This window comes from Serinus canaria, chromosome 4, assembly GCF_022539315.1.
Source record: "Serinus canaria isolate serCan28SL12 chromosome 4, serCan2020, whole genome shotgun sequence".
NCBI lineage: Eukaryota > Metazoa > Chordata > Aves > Passeriformes > Fringillidae > Serinus > Serinus canaria.
The window spans coordinates 69,606,105-69,630,692 of NC_066317.1; the positions used below are offsets into that span (position 1 = coordinate 69,606,105).

The window sequence follows — 24,588 nt, forward strand, 5'->3', positions numbered from 1 at the left end:
ACTGCCCTGCCCGTACGGCCGCGCTGGGCGTCAGGCACGGCGCGGGGCAGCCCGCGGGGGCTTTATTGTCGGGCGGGGTCGACGGTACCGGGAGCGGCCGGGCCGGAGGTACCGGGGGAGGCCTGAGGGGGTCGGGGGCTCCCGGAGCGTCCCGGGAATAAGCGGGGATGTGGATTTGGGGCGGGGGAGAGAGAGGGAGGTGCGGCGGCCGTGGTGGGACGCCGCGGGTCCTTCGTTGTGAGGGGTCTGAGGGGGTGGTCGAGGGTCTGCGTGAGGGGGTTGGGGGGCTCTGAGGGGGTTTAAAGGGTCTGGGTGAGGGTAAAGAGGTGTTCAGGGGGTTGTGTGAGGCGTTTATGGGGATTTAGGGGGGTTCGAGGAGATTTAGGGGTGTATGGAGGGATGCGTCAGAGATTGGAAGGGGTCTGGGGAGATTTTAGGGTTTAGGGGGTTCTAAAAGGGCTTTGGGGGATCCTGACGTGGTGGTTTTGGGGTGCGTGGGTGGATCTGGGGGGCATTTCGGGGCTGTGAGCGGTTTGTGGGGGTGTGGAGGTGTCTGTGTGGGTGTTCGGGGGCATTTAGGGGTTTATGGGGGTGTTCGGGGAGGGTTTAGGGGTGTGTTGAGTCATTTAGGGGCGTTGGGGGATTTAAGGATGTTAGAAGGCGTTTTGGGGGGTCTGTAGGGGTGTTTGGGGGGATTTAGGGGTGTTTGAGGGCATTTTGGGGTTGTGGGGGTGTTTGGGGGGTTATTTAGGGCTGTTTGAGGGGTAGTTAGAGGTTTCTGGGGGGATTTAGGGGTGTGTGGGGAGGACTTAGGGGTGTTTTGGGGAATTTAGGGATGTTTTGAGGGCATGTAGGGGTGTCTGGGTGGATTTAGGGGTTGGGGGAGGGTCTGTCGAGATTTTGGGGGGATTTAGGGCTGTTTGAGGGCATTTCAGAGTTGTGGGAGGGGCTGCAGGGGGATTTAGGGGCGTTTGGGGAGGATTTAGGGGCGTTTGGGGAGGATTTAGGGGCGTTTGGGGAGGATGTAGGGGCGTTGGGTGGCGGTGTGGAGGTAGGGGCGTTTGGGGAGGATTTAGGGGCGTTTGGGGAGGATTTTGGGGTTATGGAAGGGTCTGTAGGGGTGTTCAGAAGGGATTTAGGGACGTTTTGGGGAGTTTTAGGAGTGTTTGGTGAAGATTTCGGGTTTTTTAGGGGCACTTTGGGGTTGTGGGGAGGTCTGCAGGGGCATTTAGGGATGTTTGGGGGGCATTTAGGGATGTTTGGGGGGCATTTAGGGATGTTTAGGGGCAATTTAGGGTTGTGGGAGGGTCTGTGGGGGTATTTAGGGGGGAATTAGGGCGGTTTCAGAGGGGTTTTAGGGATTTTGGGAGGGATTTAGGGATGTTTTGGGGTTATTTAGAGATGTTTAGGGGGCATGTAGGGTGTTTGGGGGCAATTAGGAGTTTTTAGGGCCATGTAGGGGTGGGGGGGGTCTGCAGGGGCATTCAGGGCTGTTTTGGGGGGATTTAGGGGTTGTTAGGGGGGTCTGCAGGGGTATCTAGGTGTGTTTGGTGGGCGTTTAGGGCAATTTAGGGGGCGTTTAGGCAGTTTATGGGGCATTTAGGGGTGTTCTGGGGGCATTTAGGGCTGTTTAGGGGGGATTTAAGGCAGTTTAGGGGGATTTAGAGCAATTTGGGGGGGTTAGGGCTGTTTAAGGGGGACTTAGGGCAGTTTAGAGGGCACTTAGGGGTGTTCTGGGGGCATTTAGGGCTCTTTAGGGGGGATTTGGGGCAGTTTAGGGGGCGTTTAGGGCTGTTTAGGGGATTTAGGGCTGTTTTGGGGGCATTTAGGGGGCATCTAGGGCTGCTTAGGGAGCATTTAGGGCAGTTTAGGAGGCATTTAGGTGGCATTTAGGGCTGTTTTGGGGGCATTTAGGGCTGTTTGGGGGCATTCAGGGCTGTTTGGGTTCCGTGTGAGGGGTCAGCGATGGGATGAGGGCGGCGCTTCCCCCTCGGGATTTCAGTTCAGGATCGGGAAGGTTCGATGGCAGACAAGGTGGGAATGACTCAGCCCCGGGGGGGGGTAATTAACACCCGGGCTAATTGGGGGGAGCTCATTAAGGGTGGCAACCTGGATAGTGCCAGTCCTGGCTCCAGGAAATTTTGGAATTTTCCAGCAGGGGATTTTGTGTGCCGGGAATTCTGGCAGAGCACCACCCGCCCTCATTAGCATGATATGAATAATTAATTAACAGTGATTAATTAAGGCATGGAATGCAGGCAGAGCCTTTACCTGTGCGAGCTGTATTGGTCCCTCTGGTGCCATCCCTCACTCCAGAGTGTTCAGGGAATTCCAGAATTCCCAAATTCTGGACCTCCCAGGGCTGTTCCCCTGCAGGCAGGCCCTGATTTCAAGCAGATTTTGGGGTTTTCTTCTTGGTTTCTCAAAATTCCGGGTCTGAATCAGGAATTCCTGGAATTTCTGGATTCTCTGCTGGGTGTTGGTGACCTTTGAGCTTCTTTCCTTTCTCCCTCCATTCCCAAACCTGGAGCTGGCTGCTGCCTTTGGGAATAAACACAAGGATTAAATGATTTTGGTGTATTTAAAGGTGAAAATGAGGAATTTTAAAGGATTTCAGGGAGCTCTGGATGCTGAGGTTATCCCAGGGAGGTTCTGCTGATTCTCCATAGCCTCAAATCCCCCCCAGGAGCTGCTGAAACAAAATTTGGGGTGGGTTTTCACCCCCATTCCTGAGCTTTCCAGAGGAAAATTCCTAAAGAATGAAAAATGGGGAAGGTGCTGAGGATGGCAGGGATGTGGGAACTGCTCTGGGTTGGCCCCTTGGTGTGGTGCAGAGAGCTCAGCTCCAGCTCTTCCTGGGATTGGGGTTTTTGGGGGGATTGGGGTTTTTATGAATTGGGGTTTTTTGGGGGATTGGGGTTTTCATAGAATGGGGTTTTTTGGAGGGATTGGGGTTTTCATAGAATGGGGTTTTTTGGAGGGATTGGGGTTTTTATGAATTGGATTTTTTGGAGGGATTGGGGTTTTCATAGAATGGGGTTTTTTGGAGGGATTGGGGTTTTATGAATTGGATTTTTTGGAGGGATTGGGGTTTTCATAGAATGGGGTTTTTTGGAGGGATTGGGGTTTGGTTTTTTTTTTTTTTTTTTTTTGAGGGAATAGGGTTTTGATGGACTGGGGTTTTTTGAGGAAATGGGTTTTTTTTTTGAGGGATTGGGGTGTTTTAGAGGGATTGGGGTTTTGATAGATTTGGGGTTTTTTTGAGAGAATGGAGTTTTGATGAATTGGGGTTTTGATGGATTTGGGTTTTTTGATGAAATGGGGTTTTGATGGATTAGGTTTTTTTGGAAGGAATGGGATTGAGGTTTATGGAATATGGAATGACTTCCAGCCCTGGGTATGCCCCCCTGCTCCATGCCCTCATTCACCAACCCTCCCAGGGAAGAGGCTGCTCAGGAATTCCATAAGGAACCAGGGAATAAAGTTTAAAGCCGGGAATTGCCCGGAGCAAGATCCGAGGGGGTTTGGGAGGGTGCAAATCCCGGGATTTCTGCTCCGGCCGCCCCGCAAAGTCCCGAGCGGTTCCGTGGCTCCCGTTCCCCGCGGACCGAGCTCTTCAATCCGCTTTTCCCGGGAAATACTCCGCGGGCTGAGCCGGTACCCACTGACCTCCCGCCGCATCCTCGGCGTGTCCGGGCGTTGCTGTGGCTACGGAGCATCGATCCCAGGGAGGGAAGAGCCGGGAATGCGGCGGGATGATCCCCGGGGTCGGGCAGGGAGGGAAGGAGGGAGGAGGAGGAGGAGGAGGCGGCGGGGGCTGCGGTGCCGCGGTGCAGCCGAGCAGGGCGCAGGCTCCAGCGGCGGGTCCTAGCGCCCGAACGAGCTCCCAGGGGAAAAAGGGATCGGGAGGGACCTCGTGGTTCTGTGCGGGAGGGTGGAGTCGGGGTGGGTCGGGTTCGGCTGGCAGGGTGCGGGGATAGGGTGAGGGGACAGCGTTGTGCCGTGTCGTTGTGGGGTTTTGGCTGGGTAATAATTAGTATTGACTTGGTGGTTCTAGAAAGCTGATTAATGGCTTTATTTTATTCTGTTATACTATACTAATTAAGAAGCTTTGTACTCTTACAGACAGATCTAATTGGTCAGTGAATTTAAACACTGTCATCAGTGTCCAATTAAGAAATCACCCTTTGGTAAACAAATCTCTCAAACACATTCTGCATGTGCACCACAGTGAAGATGAGAATTGTTTCTCATTCTTTTCTCTGAGCTTTCTCAGAGCTTCTCAGAGATTGCCAGGGAAATCCTGGGAGGGAGCTGTGCCTGTGCTCAGGGGAGATGTGATTGCCACAGTGCCAGGTTTGGGTTGGATGTTGGGAAAATTCCTTCATGGGAAGGGTTGTCCAGCCCAACTCCTCATCCCTGGGGGGATTTAACAGCCCTGTGGATGTGGCACTTGGGGACATCCTAAGTGGTGGCCTTGGCAGTGCTGGGAATGGCTGGACTCGATGCTCTCTGAGGAATTTTCACCCTAAAGAACTTTATAATTCCATGGGAATTGCTGTGAGATCCCAGTGGGTGACACTGTGTCCCCCCCATTCCAGTTTGTGTTGTTCCCAAGTGGCCTGGCTGGGTGGCCTCGTTTTGGGTGCTGGATGTCCCCAAATTGTTTGGTCAAACTCTGGGGACAAGGCCTGCAGGGACAGGACCCAGGGAATGGCTTCCACTGGGAAAGGGGATATCGGGCTGGAATTCCCAGAGAATCCCTGGCAGTGCCCAAGGCCAGGCTGGACTTTGGGGCTTGGAGCCACCTGGGACAGTGGGAGGTGTCCCTGCCATGGCACTGGATGAGTTTTGAGGTGCCTTCCACCCCAAGCCATTCCATGACTCCAGGATTCTGATTTCCATCCACAGGGAGACTTTTGGTGTCCCCTGGGAGTGTTCAGGACTTGGAGAGGAATTAAAAAACTCTCCAGCTCACTCTGGATTTGTTTTGAGTCATTAAAGACCAAACCCCAAATGCTAGTTTAGGATTTCTCTCCCAAAATCAGCTTTGTGGAGGAATTTCACTGGGACATGTGTGTAAAAAATGTATCAAAACCCAATAAGGGGGAAATTGCTCCCTCTGGATAAACAGTAGGAATTTCTGAAGGTTTTTAACCTCCCTCCTCCTCGTGTCCCCGAGCTGGGGGTGTTCCAGCTGCTCAGCAGGGGGCTGGCATGAATCCCAGATCCCAGAAAAAGCCTGGATGATGAGGGGGGATATTTCTGGACTTCTTTTCACTGCGCTGATGAGTTAGACAGAGAATTTGGGCAGCAGGAAATCCATGTGGATCCTGCAGAGCCATGGCTGGAGTGGTTTGTGGGAGGATCCACGGGCTGGGGAGTGGAGTGGGTGGCACTGGGAATCCCTGGGAGTGGAGTGGGTGGCACTGGGAATCCCTGGGAGTGGCATGGGTGGCACTGGGAGTCCCTGGGAGTGTCATGAGTGGCACTGGGAATCCCTGGGAGTGGCATGGGTGGCACTGGGAGTCCCTGGGAGTGGCATGGGTGGCCCTGGGAGTGTCATGGGTGGCACTGGGAGTCCCTGGGAGTGTCATGGGTGGCACTGGGAGTCCCTGGAGCTCTGTGACACTTGGTGCTCCCTCCCAGGAGAGCCTGGATGGCTCCAGTCCCAGTCAGGTGTGACCCTGAGGATGCTCTGGGCTGCTCCACCCCAGTGTCCAGCCCAGCACATGGGCAGGAGTGGGAGCACCTGCAGTCCATGGTGTTCCTGATCCATCCCAAAATACCTGGCATGGGATCCTGCTCCCTGTGCCAGTCCCATCCCTGCTCAGTGCACCAGGAAATTTAATCCAGATTTCCTTTGAGTGTGTTTCTCTGGAAATGTGTGGGGAAGGTTTATTTCTCCTGGGGATTTTTTCATCCTGACCTGGCAGTGCCTGAGTTTGGGGGAAAATTGGGATTTTTCCTCTTTGTACAGAGAAGTTTTAGCCCCGAATCCATAGGTTGTGGCAAGGGTGGAGCAGCCAAGCCCTGCTGGAGGTTGGGATGTTCCCAGAGGGCTCTGGATCATCTCACAGAGCTTTAATTACCAAAACATCCCCTTAATTCAGCGCTCAAAGCTCCTGTCCCACCTCAGCTTCTTCTTGAAGCTCAGGATCCTTGTGGGTCTTTCCCAGCTCAGGATTTTCCAGGATTTTCCCCTCAGGGGTTCATTTCTATCCCAAATCCAAGCTGTAAATAAAGCAGGAGGTGGTGAGAGGTGCCTGGGACTTTGCTGTGTTGAGAATTGGGATATCCTGGGAGGTGCCAGTGGGATATCTGGGACTCAAAAAGGCTTCTCCAATTTAAAGAATTCCATGATTTTCAACACAGGGTGCCCAGAGAAGCCCCTGGATCCCCAGAAATATCCCAGGCCAGGTTGGATGGGGCTTGGAGCAGCCTGGGACAGTGGGAGGTGTCCTTGGTGGCACTGGGTGGCCTTTGATGTCCCTCCCACCCCAAATCATCCTGTGATCCTATCAAATTGTGTTTGTGTGGAAAAAATTCCCTTGTGCTTCAATTTAACATGGAAAACTCCTACTGAGGAGGAGCAGGAGCTGTGTGACACATTCATCATTTTCTTTTTAAATTAACAACTATTCTTGTGCTCCACCTGGGAGCAAAATCTGTCTGGGATTTTCCTGCTTTTGGGATTGTCCTGCTATTCCCAGAGCTCTGTGGGAAGAGCAGTGAGGAATTCCCATATTCTAAGTGGGTGTTCACCCTTCCTCCCATCTGAATTCCTGCTGGAATTCCATGGCTGTTTCCTGGTTTTCCTTGCACTTAGAGGAAACTTTGTGGAATTTGAGTTCCCTCTTGAAGCTTTGTGGAATTTGAGTTCCCTCTTGGCATTCCAGCCTCTCCTTGGAGCACCTCCCAAGTGTTTGTGTCCATGGCTCTTGTTCTGCTCCCTGACTTTGGGATCTGCCAGGATCCCAGAGGAGGATCCTGCAGGGGAGAGGAAGAGCAGAAATCCTTTAGAATTTAGGAATTAGGAAGAAATTCCCCTTTGTGAGGGTGCTGAGCCCTGCACAGGGTGCCCAGAGAAGCTGTGGCTGCCCCTGGATCCCTGGCAGTGCCCAGGGCCAGGTTGGACAGGGCTTGGAGCACCCTGGGAGAGTGGAAAGTGTCCCTACACATGGCAGGGAGTGGAATTACTGGGATTTAAGGTCTCTTCCCACCCAAACCATTCCATGAGTTTATAAGAAGGTGACACAGGTGATATTTGCTCCCAGGTTCTGGCAGGGAAGCAAGGTGAGCTTTCTCCTTTTATGGATAAAATAATTCAGATTTACTAAATCTTCTAAACTGGTTTAGAACCTGAGGCTGAGGAGCTCATCCTCCTTGGATCTTTTTGGAGAATTTTGTGTGGATTTTGTGCGCTTTAAACCAACATGGAGAGGGGAAGCAGCTGGAGCTCCAGTGACCAGGTGACTCTGAGGTGGCTCTGGTAGAGTTCCCAGTGAGAAATTCCCAGTTTCCAGCTGCTTTTTGTGTTCTTTATCCCAGTTGTGCGTTTAAAATTCCTTCCCTGAGCAGCATTCCCAAGGCTGCCAGAGCTCCAGCAGTGGCTCAGGGACAGGGGTGGATTGTCCTGTGCAGGGGAGGAGTTGGGTCCCAAATCCTGTGGGTCGCTTCCAGCTCGGGGTATTCTGTGGTTTGGAGGTGCTCCCATGTGTTGGGATACTGGGCAGTGGCCAGTCCTGGTGGCTCCCAAATCCCCTTGTTAGTGGCCAGTCCTGTTGGCTCCCAAATCCCCTTTGCAGTGGCCAGTCCTGGTGGCTCCCAAATCCCCTTGTTAGTGGCCAGTCCTGGTGGCTCCCAAATCCCTTCTTTAGCCTGATTAGCCCCGGGAGCAGTGCCCAGAAGAGGGGTGAGGGCTTGAATTTGGGATCTGTCAGCTCAGCCACGAACAATGGGACACAATGTCACCTGTCACAGGCAGGAGCAGGACAATTAGCGATCATTCCAGCTGCCCGTCATTAACCCTTTGAGCTCCATCCACCCGCGGGTGCTGCTCCCGGGCATTTGGGACAAACCCCGCTCTCCAGGGCGTTGTTTTCCCTCAGAATTCTCCATGAAGGGAAGAGCGAGTGGGGCAAACCTTGGTTGGGGTTACAGGGGACACCGTGCCGGAGGAATTGGGGGTGTCCCTGCCCGGTGGCCACCACAGGGCGAGCAGGAGGACGCCTGGAGTGGCCCCGGTGCCTCCTCCTGCGGGGAGCGTTAGGACCCAGCGAGCCGCCGGCGCCGTGACAAGTCTGGAGCGGCACTGGCGCAGAGTGGCTCCATCGGCAGCGCTGGAATTCTCTGTATCCCTCCCTCGGAGCATCCTCGCCCAGAAAAGGGCTTCCCTCCCTCTCGGAGCGGCCGGCAGAGCCTCGGGGGGAGGGGGGATGCTGGGATCGGCCGGGACGCCGGGAAGCGCCGCTGGATGCTGCCGGCCGTGAGCTGCGAGAGCTGCTGGCCGCAGATCGGGGATCTCTGGAGCGCGCAGCATGGCCCAGGGCAGGAGGCACGCGTCCGGCCGGGTAAGGGGGAGGGCTGACTCAACAGCTCCTGGCTCTGCCGCCTCCTATCGCGACAGATCGCGACGCTGTCGCAGCGAAAATAGCCGGGTTTTGGAAGGGATTCTCGATTGTGTATCCCTGGAATGTGGCACAATAACGCCGGGAGGGGAGGTGGATGCTCCGGCTTGCACCAGGGCCGGGTCTTTTGGCCGGAGTTACCTGCTCGTGTCGGTGATTACCCCAATTCATTAACAGCGATTAATTAATTCCCCCGGCGGCCGAGCCTCGGCTCCGACTCAGCCCCTTTGCCGGGGCTCCGGCTCAGCCTCGCCGGGGCTGCTCAGCACAAAGATCCCGGCGTGTTTTGCTGCCTGCCGCGGGCTCCCCTCCCTCCCTCCCTCCGGGCCGCTTTTCCAGGCGGCACCGAGCGATGCCGAGCTTCCTTCCGCGGGCCTGGCAAGCGCTTCCAGGTTTTTCCGTATTGCAGCTACCCCTGGGCTGTGCGGTGCCAGCGGCTCCCCCGGCCCCGGGCCAGGCCTTTCCCGGGAGTTTCTGTCCCTGTCGCTGTGTCCCTGTGTGGCCGCCGCGGTGACATTGTGTCCCAGACCCCGGCGGGCACCGCCAGCGCGTTTGGGCCTGGCTGTGCCAACTTGGCAGGGATAGAGCTGGGGAGGGCAGACCCTTCCCACCTCTCCACGGGACCCCCAGACCCTCGGTGGGCACCGGGTCCTGCGGGATCCACCAGGCCTGGAGCCGGTGGGATTTGGGCTGTGGCCGAAGGGATTTGGGCTGTGGAGGGAAAACTTCCCAGCCTGGAGCCTTTTTTGCCCACCCCAGCAGGATCTGAGTGTGTGTCCATACAGGTTTTTTGGGGCTGGAGCCCCACACCTGCCCCCCAAACCTCCCTGTTTTCCATGGGGGAGCAGGGGGAAGGGGGTGAGATTCCAACCTGAGTCCTGCCAGCTCTGTCACAACAGCCTGGGGGGCTACAAGGGGGTGGGGGCTCAGGGAAGGAACCAAATGCTGGCTCCAAGGGCTGATGGAGGGAGTTGTGGCAGGACTGGGAATCCTGGGGGTCCCAGGGATGCTGGGGGGTCCCAGGGCAGCACTGTGAATAGATTATCCCTGTTAGGCTCACATGGATTTTGGAATGGGCACTGCAGGAACCACGGCTGTGCTGGCCCTTCCTGGGGCTGGAGCCACTGGCCACCCTGGCTGTGTCCCTCCTGGGTTTTGGGGACACTGCTCCTGGTGTCCTGAGACACCCACACCCTCCCAGTTCGATAGCCTGGAATCCAGTGCCACCATGGCTTCATCCCAGTGCCACATCCTGGTGTCACCCAGGGCAGCCACCCTCAGTCCCAGGGTGATCCCTCCTTTCCACAGGGCAGCAGCACCCGGCTTAAACCCAGAATTCTTCCCAAGTCTTTCCCTCTTCCAGCTTTGTGGACAGCACCTGGAATTTGGATCTTGGCAGAGTTGGCTGCTTGGGATTCTCCTGAAACTTTTGATCTGAGCTTTGAGTGGCAGTTTGAGGCTCCATCCGTCTCCCCTGCGTGGGGGAGGAGCTCCTGGAGGAACTCTGAATATTCCCAGGCTGCTCTGCCAGGATGGAGTGGAATGCTGGAGCCCTCAGGTTTGGGTGGAGCACAGCGGTGACCCAAAATTCCCAAATCACTGGGAATTCATCCCATTTTCAGTGCCTTGGCACCAGGACCTTCACACAGCAGAGCAGAGAGCCTGTGGGTGTCTGTCACGCCTCAAAAAGGGGGAAATGGGGGAATGCTGGATTTGGGAGCGGTGCCGGCTGGGAAGTTGTGGGGAGCAGTCTCTGGTGGTGGTGGCAGCACAGCCACATGATTGTCCCTCATCTGGTGTGCCTGCAGGGAGCTCTGGGATGTGGGACAGGCTTCTCCTGGGCTGCTGGCTGCTCCAGAGGTTCAGCATTCCTGGCTGTCCCATTCCCACCACCTGCCCTGTGCCCTGCTCAGGTCTCCTCAGCTGGCCCCCACTGCCTTCACTGTGGATCCCTGGATTTCTCATTTCCTGGGATTTAGGAGCTTATTCCCCTTCCAGGCTGAGGGTGACAGGGCTGTCACTGTCAGTGGCCTCAGCCCTGGTGGCTTCCCACAGTTCTGCTCCTCCACCCTCCTCCTTTGCTGTCCCTACCCCCATTCCCAGGACTGGGCTATCCCAAGTGTGTTCCTCTGGGAATGTTGGTGTGGCAGAGGAGCTGTCCTGGGAGGCTGAGGGAATTCTGGGCTGTGTCACCACCTGCTGTGCTGTGGGACAATGACTGTCCCCATGTTTGTCGCTCAGGGATTGTCACCAGGGCCAGGAGGGGTGGCCACAGGTGTGTCCATCATTCCACTGGGAATGCCCATCCCAGCTGCTCCCAGCTGGGCCAGTTCTTCCCCTGGTAAAACCTGGATTAATCTTGGTTTGAATCTTCATGGGAATTCCAGTCAGTGGTTTATCCATTGGATTGGAGCTTCCAGGTGTCTCACAGACCAATTTCTGATTAATTGGAAACAGCAAAGACTCGGTGCCTGGTCCTGAGGGGTGGGATGGGGTGGGGGAGATTCATTCTGGGCTCTCCTTCTTTTCCAAGTGTGAAAGACTCAGGAGAAGTTCAGTGAAATTGGTGTTGGTTGGCAAATGTCTGTCAGGAACAGCCTGGGAGAGCTGGGAATGTTCCCCTGGAGAAGAGGAGGCTCCAGGCAGAGCTCAGAGCCCTTTCCAGAGCCTGGAGGGGCTCCAGGAGAGTTGGAGAGGGACTGGGACAAGGATGGAGGGACAAGACCCAGGGAATGGCCAGAGGTACCCCAGGCCTTGGAATGTGTCACATCCAAGGGATCTTACCTGGCTGCAGGTGCCAAATGGACACCAGGAGGGATAAAATCTCCTGCTCCAGGGACCTTCCCGTGTCCTGGGGATTTGGGATTTTCCTTTGGGCTCTGCTCTCATTTCCTGTAACACCTGGGACATGATTTTCCAGGTGCTCTCAGGATGTTCCTGCCAGAGCTTTGGGAGATATTTGGGTCTGGAGCATCAACATTCCTTGGAGGTGTTGGGTTTCTTTGTTGTTTGATGGATTTTTGGTCTTAATATAAGATTATTTTGTGATAAGATTATTTTGATTTTTGCCAGTTGTGTTGGGATGAAACCTGGAATTCAGGCTCGTGGGAACAGCCACATCCCCTGGGTTTAGTCCCAAAACCCCAAACTGGGTGGGTTCACTCTGCATTCCAGCCTTGGGCAGTGATGTGCAGGGGAAGGGGGTGCTTTGGTAGGATTCCAGGAGCTTCCAAAGTCCCCAGGGTTCTTCCACAGGCTGAGAATTCCCTGAATGTCCCCAACCCCCTGTGGCTGAGGTTTGTCTGCAGGGCCTCCCCAGCCCTGCAGGGTGAAAGAGGCTCTGTTTTCCTGGGATAAAGAGCAGATTCTTTGGCTGAAGGCAGGCCCAGAGTGACCAAAATTCCACATTTCTGCACAATGACCAGAACCAGGGACACATGGGGTGGGGGAAATGCCAAACTGGTCCCATTTGGGGGATTGCTGGGAGGTTGGGATGAGTGGGAGGATGGAGCTGAGCAGGACAGGGAACATCTGTGTCCCCTCTGGGATAGAGGCAGTGGGAAGGAAAGGTTTCTACCAGGGTTTTGAGGATCTCCAGAACATCTGGAGAGGGGTTTTGGACAGGGGCTTGGAGTGACAGGACACAGGGAATGGCTTCCCCATGGAAAAGGGGAGATTTGGGTGGGATTTTGGGAAGGAATCCTTCCCTGTGAGGGTGGGGAGGCCCTGGCACAGGGTGTCCAGGGAAGCTGTGGCTGCCCCTGGATCCCTGGCAGTGCCCAAGGCCAGGCTGGACAGGGCTGGGAGCACCCTGGGACAGTGGGAGGTGTCCCTGCCATGGCAGGAAGTGGAATTATTGGGATTTAAGGTCCCTTCTCACCCAAACCATTCCAGAATTCCATGATTAATCTGCTTTGCTCAGGCTGATTGCAGAGCAGGAGGCATTGGGCGTGGATCCCAACAAATTTCCCTGGGATTTCCATAATCCTGAGGGTCTTCAGTACCCATGGAGCTCCTCACATCCATCAGCTCATTGCTGCTCCAAGAGCATGGATCACCTGGATAACCCCACCTGAACCCAGGTGCATCCAGGATGTCACACCTGGAGTGTCCTGGTGCCTGCTGAAATATGGATATCATGTTGATGACATGGAATCATGGAATTGCTGAGGTTTTAAATCCCTCCAGGGCTGGAGAGCCCTTCCCAGGAGGGATTGTCCCATCTAAACCTCCCCTGGCACAACCTGAGGCCAGGTTGTTCAATGACAATCCCACCTGGGAAGCTGCTGGGCTCTCCCACCCACATTCCAAGCTGGGATACCCCCAGTCCAGGCACTGGGGAGTGCCAGGAGGGCCACCAGATCCCAACAGCATGAAGGGATGGGACAGTGACCTCTGTCTGCTCCTGGACACAGCAATCCCAGGCTGGAAACCCAAGGGAATGCTGGTAAAATGGGAGAAGATGGAGCATGAGCTGGTTAAGGCTGATTGTGCTCCTCTTGTGGTTTTTTTCCCCTCAAGGCTTATAAAAATGTTATAAAAGGGCTAAATGAGGTTTGTGAGCCATTGCTGGTGGCTGTGCCATGATTTGTGGCTCCTGTTGGGGAGCAGAAGGAATCACCCAAAATAAAAAGAGCTGGAGGAGGTGACTGGGGCTGGAGGGAGATGAACCATCCCAGTATGGACCCAGGGTGTCCACCAGATCCCAACAGTGTGAAGGGATGGGACAGTGACCTCTGTCTGCTCCTGGGCACTGCATTCCCAGGCTGGAAATCCGAGGGAATGCTGGTAAAATGGGAGAAGATGGAGCATGGATAAGGCATGGTTAAGGGAGCAGAAGGAATCACCCAAAATAAAAAGATCTGGAGGAGGCGAGCGGGGCCAGAGGGAGATGAACCATCCCGACATCCCACCCCTTGTGTCCATCCCACCTTTCTGAGGGTCTCTTTCCTCATTCCCAGGCCTCCAGCACGGCCAGGATGAGCTCTGACAGCAGCAGCAAGCCCCTCAAGGTGGGCTCCCGCGTGGAGGTCATCGGCAAGGGCCACCGAGGCACCGTGGCCTACGTGGGGGCCACCCTGTTCGCCACCGGCAAATGGGTCGGGGTGATCCTGGACGAGGCCAAGGGCAAGAACGATGGCACAGTGCAGGGCAGGAAATACTTCACCTGCGAGGAGAACCACGGCATCTTCGTCAGGCAGTCCCAGGTGGGTGGCAGCCCGTGATTCTGGGGTCCTGGGGTGGGGGGTTGGTGGTTAAATACAGGGAATTTTGGAATTCTACATCTCTCACAGGGGAGGGAACAGCTCGCTCCACATCCAGGTGGAATCTCAACCTCTGCACAGATCTTGAGGTTCTGCAGGTGGAATCTCACCCTCTGCACAGATCTTGAGGTTCTGCAGGTAGAATCTCATTTTGTGCACAGATCTTGAGGTTCTGCAGGTGGGATCTCACCCTCTGCACAGATCTTGAGGTTCTGCAGGTAGAATCTCATTTTGTGCACAGATCTTGAGGTTCTGCAGGTGGGATCTCACCCTCTGCACAGATCTTGAGGTTCTGCAGGTGGAATCTCAACCTCTGCACAGATCTTGAGGTTCTGCAGGTGGAATCTCAACCTCTGCACAGATCTTGAGGTCCTGCAATGAAAGCAGCATGGTGTATTCCCAATTATATTCCCCAATATAATTGTTCCATGCTGCTGCCCAGCTCTGTATTTAGCACCTGCAGCAGGTGGAGTTTGGGATCGATCCCAGATGTTTACCTGCAAGCAGATCCAAGAATTTTAACTAAACTATGTTTAAAACCAGGTGGAATCTCACCCTCTGCACACTTCTTGAGGTTCTGCAATGAAAGCAGCATGGTGTATTCCCAGTTGTTCCATTCTGCTGTTCTGTATTTAGCACCTGCAGCAGGTGGAGTTTGGGATCAATCCCAGATGTTTACCTGGAAGCAGATCCAAGGAATTTTAATTAAATTGTGTTTACCTGGATGGAGATAAAACACACAGTGTGGGTGTAGCTGCTGAGATTTTCTGCTCGTGTGCTGCAGCAGGAGCCAGGAGCTCCCTCCAGAGCAAACATCCTCCAGGTGAATTCCCTGGGTCACCTCCCAAGGAGCCCCTGTGTCCCAGCCAGCTCCTGTCCCCTCCCTGGCACAAAGGGGCTGGTTTGTGTCCCACCCTGTGGCCTCTCATTGCCAGAACCTTGGGATTGTGTGACAGAGGGAAGCTGAGTATGAAATGAGAGCATTTGGGCCCTGGGGTCCACCCCAGCATCTGCAGTCCCATCCATTGGAAGGGCCTTGGGATCATGCATGGTCAGAGGCTGCAGCATGGCTCATCCAGCAGAGATTCAGGAATCACTGAGGTTGGAAAACACCTTTAGGAGTCCAGCCCTTCACTGCTTCATGGGGAGCATGATCCCCATCCTTTAAAAAACAGGATAAACACAGAGAGCTGAACCCACCAGAGCTGGAGGCAAACTCAGCAGGAAGCTTTTCATGTTCTTACCCAGCCCTAACAGTGTTGGTGTGTAGGAACTGCTGGGTGGAGCTCTGCTGCTCTCCTGGCACCACCATGGACATTTCCCAGTGTAATTCCAGCACACTCCCAGTTCCCCACATTAAAACTGGACCCATGGACCTGGCTCCTTTGTCCATCTCTCTTGGTCTCTCCTGCCAGCTGGGAAAAGTTTGGGTCTGCAGGACCAGGAGGGACCCCAAAGCCCATCCAGTGCCACCCCCTGACAGTCAGGGACACCTTCCACTGTCCCAGGCTGATCCAATCCAGCCTGGCCTTGGACACTTCTAGGGACAGCCACAGCATCTCTGGGAATGCCATCCCAGCCAGGGATTCCTTGCCAAAATCCCACTCAAATCTCCCCTTTTCCAGTGGAAGCCATTCCCCTTTTTTGTCACCTCATCCTCTGGGCTGGGTGTGGGGTGAGTGATGCTCAGCCCCTGCCCCAAATTCCAGAGCTGGGAAGGGATGGGGACACCTGGAGCAGAGAAGGGAAGCAGGAGGGATAAACAGCCCCCAGATCCCCCAAATCCCCAGTCCCAGAGCAAAGCTGTGGGTGCAGGGCTGCCCCAGCAGGTCCAGAGCTGGTCCTGAGCCACCCTGGGGCACAGGGAGGGTCCCCGGTGTCCCCCAGGGCACAGAGGGGGGACCCCAGCCCTGGCACCCCTCGGCAGGGGCAGGGAGGGGCAGAGGGTGCTGGGCACAAGGCTCTGGATGGGGCTGGATGCATCCTCATCCCTGGCAGTGTCCAAGGGACAGGGACAGGGCTTGGAGCAGCCTGGGACAGTGGGAGGTGTCCCTGTCCTTGGCAGGGGTGGCACTGGGTGGGATTTAAGGTCCTTTCCCAGCCAAACTATTCCAGGATTCCCTGATTCTGGCAATTCCAAGCATGGCTGTTGCTTTTCTGGTCTCTGGAAATCTCTGATTTTGGCATCACCTGGAGCTGCCTTAGACAGAGGAGCTCGATGGCCACCATGTGCCCAGTCTGTCGTGGCAGTTCCCAGTGTCACTCCAGATCCAGCCCCGCTCTGTCCCTGTCCCCAGCCTCTCCAGCAGCTCTGGAATTCCCTCCTAGGCTGTTCCTGCTAGGAAACCCCCAGACCACTCAGAATTCCCACCCTGCATGGCTGCAGGTGTCATGATTTCCTTGGCATCATTTTTTCCTTGGTCTCTTTGTGGCTTTTAATTCAAATTTCATTATTCCTGGTGTCAGGAACCTTCCCAAAATGGAATTCCTGTCTGACAGCTTCCCAGGTTATTTTGATTTTTAAGCTGAGCTCGCAGATGGGAGGTGTGATGGATCAGGCAAATTCCTGCAGCAACAGTTTGGGAGGTGCTGATCTGAGGCACAGGGATGGTTCTCTCTCAGGGATCTAATCCTTCCCAACCTCATTTTCCATGTTTATCCAGTAAAAATGCATCTAAAAATAGTTCAAAAGAAAAAAATCCCTGAATCTGCTGCGGATGTTTCATTTCAGGCTGTCAAATCCAGAGCTTTGACTTTCCTCATTGCCTGGGTGAATATTCCATGTTCCCAATGAAAATAAGGAGTGTGTGGCTGTTTTCAGAAGGGCTGATGGCAAAGCCAGAATGATGAAATTAAAAATCTGTGCCAAAACCATGGGATCTGCTCTGCTGAACCCACTCCCAGAGGGATCTGTTCCCTGGTCTCCCTGTTTGGGAATTTTGGGCAAGGATGGTCGTTGTGTTTCTTCCAGATCCAGGTGTTTGAGGATGGAGCGGACACAACATCCCCAGAAACCCCAGAATCTGCTGCCATGAAGGTCCCTAAGAGAGGTATGATCCAGCTGGGAAATCCTTCCCAGAGAGGTGGGAATCCTTGGTGGAGGGGATGGGAAATGATTTCTGAAGGGGTTGGGGAATCCCTCCTGGAGGAGTGTGAAATCCCTCCTGGAGGTGTGGAAATCCTTCCTCAAAAAATGGGAAATTTCTCTTGGAGGAGTGGGAATCTTCCTGGAGAGATTGGAAATCTCCCTTGGAGGAGTGGGAATCTTTCCTGGAAAGACAGGAAGTCTCTCCTGGAGGGTTTGGAAATCCTTCCTGGAAAGATTGGAAATCTCCCTTGGAGGAGTGGGAATCCTTCCTGGAGAGATGGGAAATCTCTCCTGCAGAGGTGGGAAGTGCTTCCCAGGAGAGATGGGAAATCCTTCCTGTAGACAGGGGAAATCTCCCTTGGAGGAGTGGGAATCCTTCCTGGAAAGACAGTAAATCTCTCCTGGAGGGTTTGGGAATCCTTCCTGGAAAAACTGGAAATCTCCCTAGGAGATGTGGGAATCTTTTCTGGAGAGATTAGAAATCTCTTCTGAAAGGGTTGGGAATTCTTCGTGGAGAGATTGGAAATCTCCCTTGGAGGAATGGGAGTCCTTCCTGAATAAGAAATCCTTCCTGGAGAGATGGGAAATCCCTCCTGCAGAGGTGGGAAGTGCTTCCCAGGTGAGATGGGGAATCCTTCCTGTCGAGAGGGGAAATCTCTCTTGGAGTAGTGGGAATCCTTCTTGGAAAGGTGGAAAATCCTTCCTGGAAGGAAGGGGCAAATCATGGAATATCTCCCAGTGGCGCTGAAGCTCTCTGAGCCTGTGGAATTACACATCCCAGTTGAACTGGAGCATCCCTGTCTCCAGCCCCTTGCCGTGCCCCGTTCTCCCCCGGGGCAGGGATCCCTTCCCGCTCTCCTCTGAGCATTCCTCCCCCTTTCCCACATCCGCTCTCCCTGGCCGCGGGCCCAGCCAGGCTTCCCTCCCTCCCTGCGAGCTCGGCTTTGTCGGGAATGTTTCCCCGGGCGCTGCGGGATCCCGGAGCTGCCGGAAGGGGCTCTGCCAGCTTCCTGCCTTGGCTGCTCCCTCGGCTCCGTGTGCCAAGCCGGGAGCTCCGCCTGGGAAGCGTTTGTGGCATCGGGATTAACGGATCGGGGCGGGCTGGGTCTGCTGGGTGTTGGTTGTGGGTGGGATTTCTCCTCTCCAAGGAAGTAGGAGGTACAGTTAATTGTACCTCCTACGGAATGGACCCTTCCTTGCTCTCTGCTTTGGATGCTGCAGTGGAATCGTGGAATAATTTAGGCTGGAAAAGCCCTTGGACACCCCCGAATTCCCCAGCACTGCCAAGGCCACCACTGCCACCAGTCCCCAGGTGCCACATGCACAGGGCTGGTAAACCCCCCCAGGATGGGCACTCCACCCCTGCCAGGACTGGACAGCCCTTTCCAAGAAGGAATTTTTCCAATATCCAACCTGGCCCAGCCTGAGGCTATTCCCCCTCCTCCTGTCCCTGTTCCCTGGGAGCAGATCCAACTCCCACCTGGCTCCAGGAATTCGTGGAGTTTTGGAGAGCCAGAAGTTTCCCCCTGAGCCTCCTTTTCTCCAGGCTGAGCCCCTTTCCCAGCTCCCTCAGCTGCTCCTGGAGCTCCAGCCCCTTCCCTGGACACTGGGTTGGGACAGACAGACACTGGTCCCAGCCCCCTGATCCCAGCATCCCAGAGCAGGAGGAGCCCGGGCTGCAGGTGGGGTGTGGGATGATGCTGTCAGGGATGCAGGGCTGGGATGTGGCTGCCTGCCAAGGGTTTCCATGGAAACAGCAGCTGCTGCAGCAGCACTGCAGTGGGAGGTGCAGGGATGGCTCTGCCGTGGAGCCAGCACAGGAGGGGACACGTGGGGGGAGCTGCTGGTGACACCTGGGCGAGGGTGGGGATCCAGACACACCTGCCAGGGAGGGACAGGACACAGGGAATGGCTTCCCAATGGACAAGGGGAGATTTGGGTGGGATATTGGGAAGGAATCCTTCCCTGTGAGGGTGCTGAGCCCTGGCAAAGGGTGCCCAGGGAAGCTGTGGCTGCCCCTGGATCCCTGGAAGTGCCCAAGGCCAGGCTGGACAGGGCTTGGAGCACCCTGGGACAGTGGGAGGTGTCCCTGCCCATGTTGGGATTTAAGGTCCCTTCCCACTCAAGCCATTCCATGATTCTGTGTCCCCAAGTGCCACACACACATGGATTTCAACCCTCCCAGCGATGGTGACTCTGCCAGTCCCTGAGCAGCCTGTGCCAGTAGCTCAGGAATCCATGAAATCCAGGGATTCAGCCCACGGAGAGCAGTGGAACTGCCCCAGTTCTGAGGTGTATCCAAGTGTTTGCCTTCCTCAGCCAGCAGCTCCCATGAAGAATTCCCTGTCCCCCCCAAACCCACACCCCACTGTGCCACCATTTCCTGCCAGATCCTGACTCTGCTTCACTCCCACTTCCCAAAATTCTCCTGTCCCCCTGCTGGGTGTCCTCTGGCTGCAGGGACACTGGGATGGGGACAGGGCTGTCCCTCAGGCTCATGGCTCTGTTTCTCCTCTCTCCACAGATTCCCTCGATGCCACCAAGGCCAGCAAACTGGTGAGTGACCCCAGCACTTTGTCACCTCTGAGAGGTTTTCATCCCTTTGGGAAGAGCACATGGACACACTTGCATGGGATAAAATGCCCATGGAAAAGGGAATTTCTCCTAAAACCCATGGGAAACAAGGTGTAAAAAATGTCATTTTCAGCCACTGGTCAGGAATCAGTGGCTTCCTGCGGGATTATCCAGCACAGGTCCTGTGTCACACATTTTGATCTGAGCTCAGCAGCATTCCCTGGCTGCTTCCTCCAAACCTTGACCCTCCTGGAACTGAGGACCTCAAAGCCCCTCAGTTCCTGCAGGGAACACCTTCCACTATCCCAGGGTGCTCCAAGCCCCATCCAACCTGGCCTTGGGCACTTCCAGGGATCCAGGGGCAGCTCCCCTCTGAGTGCCTTCATCCAGGAGCTCCAGAGGCTCCTGGGACATGGATAGGGACGTGTTGTACCCAAATGTGAGGGATATTTTCTAAGGAATAGGAATCTGGAGCGGGTTCCTGTCCTTGGGAATGGCCATACAGGTGTGGGGCAGTGAGGAATTATGGAATTCTGAGGCTGGAAAAGCTCCCTGAGACCATCAAGTCCAGCAGTTGCCCCAGCACTGCCCAGCTCACCACTCCTGGGACCAGGGATGGAACTGGGTGATCCTTGGGACACGGTGGGTGGCTCTGTGTGCTTTGGGGTAGAAATTGGATTTTCCATGGGGATAAACAGGCCCAGCTGGGATGTGGGCAGGGTGGGAAAGGAAATGATGGGGACAAGGAGCTTCTGTGGCTCCTGCAGGGCTGGGGTGGGGCACATTGCAGCCCAGCCTCCTGTGCTGCCATTCCAGATAATTCCCAGGAGTGGGAATTCCGCTCCCCACCCCGCTCTGGAGCTGGATGCTGGGTATGGGGAGTTCACTGGGCTCAGAGCCTGGGGAATGTGAGCTCCAGCCTGAGGGGAGGATGGAAGTGTATTCTCTGCTCTGTGTTGGAGGGATTTGGGAAGGTTTTTTGGCTTTTCCTGCTGTGTGGGGTGTGATCCATCAACCCCTGGCACTGCTGGAGCCTGTGCTCCATGCGCTCCCTGCCTGATCCTCCTGGTTTAATTCCACCCTGGAATTCATTAGAAGACAAAGAGAATATTTAGAAAACCTCATTGTTCTTGAAATCAGGGAATGGGGATTGTTCTTGGAATTTTTTTTGTGCTGCTGATGTGGAAAAGGGGTCAGGACAGGGGATGCTGCTCCATGAGCAGCTGCATTCCAGGGCATTCCTGCTGGTTTGTCGTGGAATCCTGGAATGGTTTGGAGTGGGAGGGACCTTAAAGCCCATCCAGGGACATTTTCCATTATCCCAGGTGGCTCCAAGCCCCATCCAGCCTGGCCTTGGACACTTCCAGGGATCCAGGGGCAGCCACAGCTTCTCTGGGAATTCCATCCCACCCTCACAGAGAGGAATTCCTTCTCAATATCCCACCCATTTCTGCCCTCTGGCAGTGGGAAACCATTCCCCCTTGTCCTCACATCCCCTTCCTCTGCATCCTGGGAGATCCTGGCCCCCCAGTCCCTTTCACCTGTCTTTGCACCATGAAATGATTTATTCCCCTTTGCACATGTCCTGACTCCCCAAATTCTCCGTGCTGGGGGTGGGGGACAGGAGGTGACTCCAGAGCAGAGGGGGTGGGTGACTCCAGGGCTATTTTCTCCTTAATTTACTTGGATTTCCCTGATTCTATTTCCCCTCCTGCCTTTCCTGCAGCCTGGAGGGGGTTCCTAGGAGAGCCTCCAGGCCTGTCTAACCTTCCTTCTGTTCCCTCCTCACGCAGCGCGGAGCCAAGCCCAAAAAGGTGCTGTTTGTCCCCTCCCCGCGCGCGGCCGCATGCCGGGGCCATCGTCACCCTCACTGTCCCCATCCCGCTCCATCCCAGCGCTGCATGGCTGTCCCTGCATGTGCTCCCAGCCAGGGAGGGGACGTGGCTGAGGGTGCTGTCACATCACCGTGGAATGTTTGGGTGGGAAAAGCTTCCGAGACCAGCAAGTTCTCAACTGTGTCCCCAGGTGTCACATCTGCAGGGCTGGGGACTGTCCCCCTGCTCTGGGCAGTCTCTTCCAATGTTTCCCAGCTCTTTCCATGAAGGAATTTTCCCACTATCCAGCCTGAATCTCCCCTGGCACAACCTGAGGCCGTTCCCTCACAGATATTTTTATAACCCCTAAACCCTCCAGTGACTTGGGGACAGGTGGCACCTTCTCAGGGCTGTCCTGTCCCTGGGCTCTGGCTCCTCTTGGGGACACTCAAACCCACCTGGTTTGTGACAATTACTGAAGGTAAAAATCTTTTGTGCAAGGATGAGCTGAAACTAAAGGTCTTGGCAAAGAATCCCAGAATGGTTTGGGTTGGGATGGACATTTGAGCCCATCTCATTCCACACCCCTGCCATGGGCAGGGACACCAAATCATCATTCCCTGCAGGAAATTTGGGGATTTTTTTTCCTCCCCCCTTGGGAATTCTGCCAAGAGAAAAGCCAAGGTGGGCCCTGGAGCCATGGGAGAGGAGAGGGAAGTGTTACCTGTGCATCCTTCGGTCCAAATTTGCTTTCCAGCTGCTTCTGTGTTGATTTTTTGGGTGGAAAAATGATGCAAAGAGCTTTCTTTGTCCATGGGAAGTCCAGAGGAGAGGAGCAATGTGGATTCTGCCGAGAGCCTGTGGAGAGAGGCCGGGAGCACCTGCCCCCAAGTGTCCCCTCCTTATGTCCCCCAGGTCCAGGGGTCTGCATGTCCCCGAGGCTTCAGGGTCTGTGTGGATCCCTCATCGTGGTCCTGCCAGCTCCAAGGGGCTCTGCTGGGGTGGAATTCCTGTTTGGAATCTTGGGTTCTACCTTCCCTGTCCTTGTTCTGGTGGGTTTGCAGCTGCTCCATGTCCCCGTTGTGTCCCCACTGTGTCCTCGGAGCTGAGGCTGGGATTAGGATCAGGGGGGTGTGACTGTCACTGTCCTGGGGATCATGGATCTGTCACTGCCATGGAGATCAGGGGGGTGTTACTGTCACTGTCCTGGGGATCATGGATCTGTGACTGTCACTGTCCTGGCAATCATGGGGGGGGTGTGACTGTCACTGTCCTGAGGATCATGGATCTGTCACTGTCCTGGCAATCACAGGAGTGTGACAGTCATTGTCCCGAGGATCATGGATCTGTGACTTGTCCTGAGGATCATGGATCTGTGATTGTCACTCTCCTGGGAATCATGGATTTGTCACTGTCCTGGGGACCTAGCTGGGTGACAGTCACTGTCCTGAGGATCTGTGACTGTTACTGTCTTGGGGATCCTGGTTGGGTGACAGTCATTCTCCTGAGGATCATGGATCTGTGACTGTCACTGTCCTGGTGATCATGGATTTGTCATTGTCCTGAGCATCCTGGTTGGGTGACAGTCACTGTCCTGAGGATCTGTGACTGTCACTGTCCTGAGGACCCTGGATCTGACTGTCACTGTCCTGGGGATCATGGATCTGTGACTGTCACTGTCCTGGGGATTGCAGTGACAGTCATTCTCCTGAGGACCGTGGCTCTGTGACTGTCACTGTCCTGAGGATCTGGATCTGTCACTGTCCTGGGGATTGTAGTGACAGTCATTCTCCTGAGAACTGTGGATCTGAGACTGTCACTGTCCTGAGGATCTGGATCTGTCACTGTCCTGCCCCTCGTCCTGGCCATGCAGGCACACTTCACACAGGGACGTCCCCATTGAGGGACAGCCCCTTGCCAGGCCCTGCTGTCCCCTCACAATTTAACCTTTTCAGCCATTCAGGGCCCTGAGAGCCCCCCCTGCCCCTCGGGCAGCTCCTGCCCCCACACAGGGATGTGCCATGGGGGTGGGGGGGACACCTGGATAATGAGAGTAATTAGTGGGTAAATCCTCGTTCCCGAGATTAGGGCGGCTCCTGTGTGTCAAATATAGACTTTAATCGTGTGTGGAGCTGCTGCCAGATGGGCCTTGCCCCCTGCTGTGCTCCTTCCCTGTTTTCCATGGATTTGGGAGTGCTGTGGCCTTTGGGTTCTGCTGTTCCCAGGGCTTGGACCAGGGGGTGCAGGACACTGGGTGTCCTGTCCCTTGGCTGTGACTCTGTGGTTGGGTGTCCTTGTCCTTGGAGCAGGAGGTCCACGCTGTCCTCTGGAGGTGCTGGCCTCTGTCCTGGGCCGGGTTGGCTGGGAAGGACCCCAAAATCTGGTTAAAGAGTAGGAAAAGGGTCTTCCCCAGGTAATTTTTGGGGTGAAGCAGATTGTGCTGTCTTCATCCCCATGACAATGTGTCTGTGGTGGTGACAGGCCAGTCCCTTCTCCTGCTGCAGTGCTGGGTGACACTGGGTCATGGATGTCACCTCCCAGGGACACAGAGGTGGCAGGGCTGTGATGGGAGCAGGGGGCTCCCAGGGAAAGGCTCCAGCAAAAGCTCTGCCACACATGGGGGTGTCAGGATGAACTGCCAGAGTCCCACCCACTGGAATCATGGAATTGGGGAATATTTAGGTTGGAAATGCTCTCTGAGACCTCTGAGTCCAACTGTTCCCCTGGCACTGCCAAAGCCACGTCCCCAAGTGCCACATCCACAGGTGGCATGTGCTGGTGCTGTGACCCTGCTGTTAAATCCTGTCCTGCCACCTCAGGTCACCTGTCCCCTGCAGCTGCAGCCAGTTTGATCCTGGGATTGTCCCTCGAATGATCAGGTTTGTCCTCCTCGAATGATCAGTGTTCTTTCATCCTCCCAGTGGCATTCCATGTGCCAGGGCTGGAGTCCTGCTGTGCTCTGGAGCTGGGCCCTCTGTGCTGGCCACCTGCTCCCATCCCAGGGTGGCCCATCAGTGTCTGGGTCAGTGTCTAGGTGTTATCCCAGTGCTATCCCGGTGTTATCCCGGTGTTATCCTGCTCTCTGTACAGGAGTAGCCAGCTCAGTGTCCGGTTGTTATCCCGGTGTTGTCCCGGTGTTATCCTGGTCTCCATGCAGGAATGGCCTGGTCAGTGTCTGGGTGTTATCCCGTTGCTATCCTGGTCTCCATGCAGGAATA

At 55.2% G+C, this 24,588-nt stretch overlaps 1 protein-coding gene across 2 annotated transcripts in view; it reads left to right on the plus strand.

Moving 5' to 3' along the window:
* The first annotated feature begins 8 nt into the window (after positions 1 to 8).
* DCTN1 (dynactin subunit 1) overlaps positions 9 to 24,588 on the plus strand; it is a 50,660-nt gene continuing 26,080 nt past the window's right edge. For both annotated transcript variants that reach the window (XM_050973371.1, XM_050973372.1), the window contains exons 1-4: positions 9 to 108; positions 13,592 to 13,837; positions 16,866 to 16,944; positions 19,507 to 19,538. In XM_050973371.1, the coding sequence (XP_050829328.1) occupies positions 13,610 to 13,837; positions 16,866 to 16,944; positions 19,507 to 19,538 (339 nt within the window). In that variant the 5' untranslated portion in view covers positions 9 to 108; positions 13,592 to 13,609. The remainder of the gene's footprint in view (positions 109 to 13,591; positions 13,838 to 16,865; positions 16,945 to 19,506; positions 19,539 to 24,588) is intronic.